The sequence below is a fragment of the Orycteropus afer genome, unplaced genomic scaffold, assembly GCF_000298275.1.
Source record: "Orycteropus afer afer isolate SDZICR_OR568_19922 unplaced genomic scaffold, OryAfe1.0 scaffold00275, whole genome shotgun sequence".
NCBI classification, from domain to species: domain Eukaryota; kingdom Metazoa; phylum Chordata; class Mammalia; order Tubulidentata; family Orycteropodidae; genus Orycteropus; species Orycteropus afer.
This window is the reverse complement of record NW_006921862.1, coordinates 3,550,522-3,559,470: the sequence shown is the minus strand read 5'-3', so window position 1 is coordinate 3,559,470 and position 8,949 is coordinate 3,550,522. Positions and strand designations below refer to the sequence as shown.

Genomic DNA, 8,949 nt, shown 5'->3' with positions numbered 1-8,949 from the left:
GAACTGCTGTATGAAAAGTGAATTTACTCTGTAAATCTTCACCCAAATCAAAATAAAATTGAAAAAAAAAAAAGAAACATGGACTATCATATTAGGCATTTTTCTGCCTTTCAGTATTACATCTTCTATTAAATTCTTTTCATATGTTAAATCTGCCAATGTGTGTAACTAATTTTAAAAGCTCTATTCCAAACTGTCTCCATCAAAATAAACGGCTAAACCTATTATTCAAAAGAATTCCTAGTACATTAAGGCTAGTTTAAGTTACTAACATCACCACTATAATAGCTATTTTTGCCTGCTCATCCATATCTTTGTTCCTCTTTCCTTCAATCTATAGTCTATCTTTGTACGGGTACCTACGCAATCCTCTCACACTATAGAAGGACACCCCAACCCTCACTTACTGACATGGTTAGGTTCCAAAGGTCATTACGCAAAAATTGATGTTAAGCAAAAATTGAGGATGACCTACATTATTACATAACTGCCAACCACTGAGAATCATAGCCTCGCCAAGTTGACACATAACCTTAACCATCAAAAACAAAATTACTCTCACCTAGCACCTCAGCCACTCCTCAGAAAGAAGACTGGGCAATCTACTTCCGTGGTGATACGACTTTGGAAACCCAAGGAAGGGTCGCTATGAGTGGGGTCCAACTCGACGGCACATAACAACAACAACAACAATAAGCACCTCAGCATTCCTTACTGATAGACATATGTCGTTAACATGCAAAACGGTTTTACTATTACTCTAAATGCAAACTATCAGCTGAGATAGTAAGTGAGGAGTAGGTGTACTTCAGAAAGAGATGTCCCCCACATGCACATCCAAGGGTGGACCTTGGATATTCTTCCAAGGATAATACTACTCCCTTTGCCAGTCCTACTTAAGAAAATAAACCTCAGGCAACTGGCACAGCACCCCTTGCCAGTGAGACTCACAAGAAGTACCCTGGGCTTCCTTGTTCTGGACAGAGTACCACTACCCAAAGAAATGTTCTTCACCAGATTCAGGTGGATTTTCTACTGTGGCCAAAAGCATCCTGTTTGACAACTTAAAAATGAACTGAGAATTTGGACCAACATCATCTAATGTATTTATAAACAAATCTAACCACATTCACAAAACTTATGGCCCTATGACCCACATTGGCCCTTCTGTATATGAGGAAGTGGTTGACTTTGATGAAGTATGGTACGTCAAGAGAGGGACATACATGGAGAAGTAAAGGCTAAGGAACACCAGAGTCACTGGAGAGAATCACGTCACAGCCACATCATAGATTAAACACAGAAAATGAAAAATCTCTTCTTGCTTTTCTATCCACCATGCCAAAAATCAGCTCTGACTCTGCTCAAGTCTATCTTAGAGGAGTAAGGAACACCCTAATCCCAATGGAGTGGGCATCAAAACTGTGTGGTAGTTAAGGTTATGTGTCAATTTAGTTGGGCCTGGTTTTAAGTGGCTGGGCAGCTGGATGTAGTTATTACCCATCATGAGACTGGTAATCAACTCTGTGGTGCAATCTACTAGAGCAGCTGAGTAGCGGCCTTAGGGATGTGGTCTGCTTGTAGTACATAAGAAGCAACTTTGAGAAAGGTTTCTGCAGCTTTTTTGGCATGCCTGGACCCTGCATGTAGCCAAGTCTTCAGTCAGTAGCATGTCATGTTTCCTGCCAATCTTGGGACTGTCTCTGGACTTGAACTAGTGACCTGCCATGTTGTATGGTAATCTTGGGACTGTGCTGTTTTATTTAGGTTTTGTCAGCCTCAGCAGCCAGCAGCTGCCTGAGTTAAGAAAAGCCTCCAGCTCCAGTGGGCTGGGAGCAAGAGGCAGAGCTGAAGCCCAAAGGTGAGGGACTTTCACCCAGCCCCTAGAGCTGGCACTTTGAACTCAGACTTCTAGCCTCCTAACCTGTAAAGGAATAAACTCCTGTTTGTTAAAGCCACCCACCTGTAGTATTTCTGTTAGAGCAGCACTTGTTGTTGTTATGTGCCATCGAGTTGGACCTGACCCATAGCAAACCCCCTTGGGTTTCCAAGGCGGTATCATTACGGAAGTAGATGGCCCAACCTACCTTCCGAGGAGTGGCTGGAGGGTTTGAACAGCCGCCTTCTGGTTAGCAGTGAGGTGCCTTAGGCACTACGCTACCAGAGCTCCTAGAGCAGCATTAGAGGACCAAAACAGACTGGCTTATCACTGTTCGAGGGGCATTAATGGGCATTTCTTATAAACACTGGTAGACTAAAAAACAGGTTATAACTGCTAACAAGTAAAGAGATAGCAGAGCCAAAAATAAATAAATAGCTTTGAGGGCACAGAAATGTATTACTGGACTAAAGTGACTCACCGTAATGACAGTTATTACTCTATTCTGGCATTTGCTTCTTACTTCCTTGCATTATTGGCCTACTAAATAGGAGCTCTGGTAGCATAGTGGCTAAGATACTTGACTGCTAACCAGAAGGTTGCTGGGTTGGAAGACGGGGCAATCTACTTCCATAGTGATACTGTCTGGGAAACCCAAGGAGGGGTCACTGTGAGTCGAGTCCGACTCGACGGCACATAACAACAATTTTCTTAGTAAGTTTAATGCAGCTGCTTCCCTGTGGGCTACCAGCAATTTTCTAGTTCTGTGACTCAAAGGCAAAAGAAGGAAAGGTTCTCCCCTTCCACCCTTAGGTAAGATCAGAAAATGTTTATTTAGCTCTGGGAGAGCAAAGCTCAGTTAATTCACTGTACTGACTTTCACAAACTTTTTTTTTCCTATCAAGTCAAACATTTACTAAGGGCTTAGTATATGCAAGTAATAATCTATTGTTTATCCAAAACAAACGGACGACTTGTTTTTCAGTTTTGTACTCCCTTCATCCACAACCCTAACAAAAATTAAATATTTAAAATTAAAAAAAAAAAAAACGCTTCATAAATCCTGCAATTACACTTTTTGTGTCAGAATTAGCAGACTGGAGTCCAAGTCCATTATTTCCAAAATAATGTTGAAACACAAGTGCTAAGAGATACCATGCTTTTCTTTAAAAAAAAAAATATATATCCAAATGACATGCATTGAATTGTTTATTAACATATAAACATCATCCTTTGAAAATAAATGAAAACTAACTATATAAATGAACTAAGAAGTTCTACCTTGAGGCAACATCTGCACCAGCTACCGAATTCCGCACACAGAATGCAAAACTCCCCACAACTCGGAACCACCTGAAGGCATAGTCGGCCGTCAGGACGCATCGCAAATGTAGGACCAGTTTATGTGAACTGTTCCGAAGGAATTCAGCGATTCTTTCCAACGAGATAGCTTTAAATATATACAAACTCATTGCCGTCGAGTCGGATCTGACTCATAGCCACCCCTCCTTGGGTGTCCAAGGCAGTATCACTACGGAAGTAGACTGCCCAACCTTCCTTCCGAGGAGTGGCTGGTGGGTTTGAACAGCCAGCCTTCTGGTTAGCAATCAAGTGCCTTAGGCACTACGCCACCAGAGCTCCCCTTAAATATAATACACACACACACACACACACACACTTCACACTCGGGAATCAGCAAGAGCAGGTAAATCAACAGCCTCTTAATCAGAACGGATATACGAACAATGCCGAAGACTGCTGGGGACGCAATGGGCTGGCCACGAACCAAAGAAGCTCAACGCGGAGAGAAAACGAGGCCACCTCTCTGGGGCTCCCCTCTGAGGAACTCCCGGCGCCCCCACCCAGAATCCACGCAGCAACCCGACTCCACCGCCAGGGAAAGTTCACACCTCCGCATCTCGGCTCCCAGCCTCTACAAGTCCCTCTGGCCGCAGCGCTGTCGCTATGGCAACCGGGCCCCACCCCATCCCCACCCCCACCCAGCTGGGGGTCGCCGCGCCACAGTTCCGCCGCGGCCTTGGGCCAGGCTCTGTCGAAGCTTGGACAGGAGCTGCCCAGCCCCGGCTCTGGGGCTGGGGCAGGGGAGCACGAGGAGGTGCGGGAAGCAGAAATCGCCTAGATCCCGAGCTAGCGTCCAACTTTGCCCCGGGGATCCTCACCCTTCACTTTGCCGAAGGTGCCGACCCCTAGCGTATCTCCCAGGATGTAGTGGCCAATCTTCACCCGCCCGTCGTGTTTCTGCTTCTCGGCTGTCGCCATCTTTCTCCAGGAACTGAGTCTGCGCATGGCGCCCGGGAGGGGGCGGAGGGGGCGGGCAGGGCCACGCCGGGGGCGGGCGGCGGGAGGGGGTGGAGACGCCGGCGGGCTTCCGAAAGCTGACCGCGGCCCTGCACCCCCGCCTCTTCCCTGCTGCCTGCCGACCGGCGCAGATGCTCCCCCTGGCGGGGCGGACGGGAGGTCACTGGGAGGGGGCCCAGTCCCCCCTTCCTTGCCTAGCACCTCTTCGGCCCGGGTCGTCCGCCCACCTGCTTGCGAAAGAAGGCTTCCTGGGGCTCTGAGAAAAGCGGCATCCCCAGGCGACTTTCCCGTCTGGTGAAGTCTATTCGAAGTGGGCGCTTCCAATTCCGACCCCTGGGTCCTGGTGTAATTCCACTGGTGGAATCCAAGTGATTCCAAGGGGGGGAAATGGGCTCCAGGGAATCCCGCTTGGGTAATGTAAAGATGTGTGGTCTATGACTAGCACAGCGTAAACTGAAACACGGCTTGGTCTACGCTCTGCTGCTGTATTTCTAACCTTGGTTCTTATCTTTCCCTCGATGAGAAGCCGCAAGGAGTCTACTCTTGCACCTTTGATGGAGTTTCTTTCCCGCTGCTCTTTTTTCACTTTGAACCATTAAATTGCCGTTGGGCATCTCGAAAACTACAATAGTTGTCGGTCTTGCAGCCTGATGCTTTTCTGAAATTTCCTTCCTGTTGGAGAGAGCAGGTTGGGGATGTGTGTGTGTTTGGAGTGCTAATGAGAGGTTACTCAGGCCCTTAAACTTACAAGAATTTATATTGTTAGATTATTAGTAAAATGTATAATTTCACTGGACTTTCAAGACTTACATCAACCAGATCAATCTACAATTGTACTTGCAGTGAGTAAAACTTAGTGTATTACCCATCCTAATGGAATTATGCCGTATCACAGGCTATATGGCGCAGGACCTGGCAGTGTTTTTGTTCTCTTGTACATAGATAAGGTCGCTATGAGTCGGTGAAGACTTACGGGACCTAAGAACAACACAGGAGGAAGGAAGGAAAACGTGCACGTTCGTAATAGAAATTTAAGGGAGTTTTGCACTCAATTCTACTCTTAATAGTGGACGAAACCTAGTGTCTTATCCAAGAGGCAGGGTCCATGCTCTCAATTTGGCAGTGCCACAACATTTCGGTTGGACTGTTTGTGAAAATAGTACTTAAAAAAAAAAGACTAAAATCCCATTTTTCCAGTGAAAGCAAGCTACCTAACTCTCCCGATTTTCATACTTTCTGTTTTATGATATCAAAGTAACATACATTAAGCACTGCTTTGTACTAGGCAGGGTACTGCAGGGGAAGCAAAAGTCCCTGGTAGACTTGCTCAGATAATCAAGTTCCTATTGTAGTGTTGTTGTTAGGTGCCCTTGAGTTGACTCTGAGTCATAGAGACCTCATAAACAACAGAACAAAACACTGCCCAGTCCTGCACCATCCTCACAATCTTTACTATGCTTGATACCATCGTTGCAGCCACTGTGAAATCCATCTCCTTGACGGTCTTCTGCTTTGTGCCCCCACCTTCTACTTTACCAAGCATGGTATCCTTCTCCAGGGACTGGTAGCATGGACTGTGTATATTCTGAAGGGCCAAAGAGTTAAGAATTAAGAAATCTGAGGTTTTGGGAGGCTGGACAGAGGTTACTGTTGTCACGTTTGCTCTCTGGCTTCTTTAGCTTTAGCTCTTTGCCTTATGAGTTTCTGCAGCTCAGCTCCATTTGATTTCCACAAATACATAACTCTGGATTCACTTAGAGAAACATTTTTTCTTTAACTTTACCCCCTCCCCCAGAAATAACATCTTGAATTGCTTTAAATTTGCATCATGTCTAGAAGTTAGCCCAGGAATGTTCTATTCTTTCCTTTAACATAAAAAAAAAAAAAAACACAAGGTACTTCAGTGCAGTGCCAGTTAAGCCAATGAGCATCTTGCAAGGAAGCGAACTAAAAGAGAATTTTGCATATCCATTTGCCAATCTCTTCATGAAACAATGAAGACTCAATTAAGAAAATAATACAAACATTATTAGCAAAAATATCAGTTTATTTCTGCTTTGTTGATGTTATTTTGATTATAATTCTATTGAATGCCACTATTCACTCAGAAGCATTGTTGGGGAAACAAAACCTGCAATCATAGAACAAAGAATTGGAGGGAAATTTAGAGTTCATCTGGTCAGTTTTCCATAGTCTCTACCCACTACCGTCAGGTTGATTCCAACTCATAGCGACCCCCACAGGTTTCCAAGGCTATAAATCTTGAGTGAAGTAGATTGCCTCATCTTCCTCCCCATGGAGCAGCTGGTGGGTTTGGACCACTTACTTTTTGTTTAGCAGCCCAATGCCTTAACCACAGCACCACCGGAGCACCTTAGTCTCTATTGTTGTTGTTGTTGTTATGTGCCATCGAGTTGGACCCCTCCTTGGGTTGCTGAGGCAGTATCACTACGGAAGTAGATTGCCCCATCTTCCTTCTGAGGAGGAGTGGCTGGTGGGTTTGAACCGCCAGCCTTCTGGTTAGCAGTCAAGTGCCTTAGGCACTATGCTACCAGAGCTCCTAGTCTCTACTTAAGCAGCTTTAATTGCTAAGGTTTTTGTTTTTTTATGTTGAGTTAAAATCTGATTACAGTTAACATCTACCTGTTTCTAAGAAAGTAAATAATTAGCCTCCTTACTTATTACTTTGCTTTCTCTCTCTCTCTCTCTCTCTCTCTCTCTCTCTCTCTGTCTTTTTGGTCACTTTCTTTCATATTCTGTTGATCCATCCTCAAACCTTCACTCCTTTCTTTCTTCAAGCATTTGTTAACTGCCAGCCTCTGGGGAAAGATACAACATGCAAAGTCATGGTCCCTGCTCTGACAGTTCTCCACATGTGCCCCAATGCCAAGGATAATGTTCACAGGCTCAACGTTTTTCCAGGGTGGAAGCACAGATAAGGTGGACTGTGGCTTACACCCAGTTTCCTGGGTCTATAAATTATTGGAATATAAGTGAGCAGGAGTGACATTATCGAGGTACCATTGAATCCACTTCAGTTTAAGAGGGGTGGGGGGAGTAGAAGGTAAATTGTTTGCAAACTTCAGTGCTTCAGCTTTTATTATACAAATAAGTTAAATACATCTCAGTGCAGGTGAAAGCACAGCATGATGATGCAGCACAGAGCAAACTTCCATGTGGTAGAGGAGCTGGGTCGTTGTTTGTCAGCTGCTTCTGCTCCTGCTCTTTAGAGATTCAAAGGAGCTGTGCCTCCTCTTAAGTCTTTTCTTAAGACTGTCACAGCATTACTAAACCCTGCACTATCCAAGTGGACAGTCTACATCCTCCATGACTATCTCCAAATATGGTGTCCAAAACTGAAAATCACTGAGTATTATACTGCTGTGGCCTAATATTTCTTTAGTTTGCTTATAGTTACATTGTAATTGATATTTGATGTTTATTGAATGACAATTATGTATTCAAACCAAAAACTAAACTCATTGTCATTGAGTCAATACCAACTAATAGTGACCCTATAGGACAGAATAGAACTGTCCAATAAGGGTACTCAAGGCTGTAATCGTTACAGAAGCAGACTACCACAAGTTTCTCCTGCAGAGAAGCTGGTTATGCCTGTATTATAGTTGTTATATGCCGTCGAGTTGGACCCGACTCATAGCGACCCCTCCTTGGGTTTCCGAGGCAGTATCACTATGGAAGTAGATTGCCCAACCTTCCTTTCAAGGAATGGCTGGTGGGTTTGAACCACCAGCCTTCTGGTTAGCAGTCAAATACCTTTGGCACTATGCTACCAGAGCTCAATGCCTGTATTACAGAGTAGAAAAAATAACTAAAAGTAATGTTACTGTAAAAGATGGTTGTGTGACCAAGTGGGGTAAAACAAGAGACTTGCAATTATCTAGTTAAGAAATGATAAGGGAGGCATGATGTATGAAGAGGAGAAATAAACTCAAGACCTATTTAGCAAGACACAGATGGATGTGAAAAGATGGAGATGGGAAGGAATTTTAATTACCTCCCAGGTTTCAGGCTTGGGAACTTGAGTATATGATGATGCCATTGATCCACACAAGGAACTATGCAGAAGCAGTTAGGACTCTTTGGAGGATGGTGAGCAGGGGCTCATCAGAAATAATGAGTTTTACTTGTGACATTCCAACACTTTTCTGTCAGTTTACTGTACTGTGGTGGTTTTCATGCTGCTGTGATACTGGAAGCTATGCCACCAGTATTTCAAATACTGTCAGGATCACTGTGGTAGTTAAAGTTATATGTCTAGTTGGCTGGGCCTGGTTTTGAGTGGCTGGGCAGCTGGATGTAGTTATTCCTCATGGTGAGATTGGTAACCATCTTCATGGTGGAAGCTACTGGAGCAGTATGTAAGAACCAGTTCCGGTATATAAGAACCAACTTTGAGGAAGGTCTCTAGCTTTTGGCACGCTTGAATCCTGCACGTAGCTGAGTCATTGTTCAGCAGCCTGCCATGCTGTCTGCCAATCTTGGGACTCTTAATAGACTTGAATCAATGACCTGCTGTGTAGTTTGGTAATATTGGGACTATGCCTTTTTACTTGTCGACCTTTGGTTTCTCAGCCTCAGTGGCCAGCAGCTGTTTGAATGAAGAAAGACTCCAGCTTCAGTGGGCTAGGAACAAGAGGCAGAGCTAAAGCCCAAGGTCAGGGGGCTTTCACCTAGCGCCTAGAGCCTGGCACTTGGAACTCGGACTTCTAGCCTCCAAAACTGTTAAG

The 8,949-nt window shown here is 44.6% G+C and overlaps 1 protein-coding gene across 1 annotated transcript in view; it reads right to left on the bottom strand.

Annotated features, from left to right (window-relative positions):
- Positions 1–4,186, bottom strand: part of PRKAA1 (protein kinase AMP-activated catalytic subunit alpha 1) — a 56,534-nt gene extending 52,348 nt beyond the window's left edge. Inside the window, exon 1 of the mRNA XM_007950525.2 lies at positions 4,060–4,186. Coding sequence (XP_007948716.1) covers positions 4,060–4,186 — 127 coding nt within the window. The remainder of the gene's footprint in view (positions 1–4,059) is intronic.
- Positions 4,187–8,949: the final 4,763 nt, after the last annotated feature.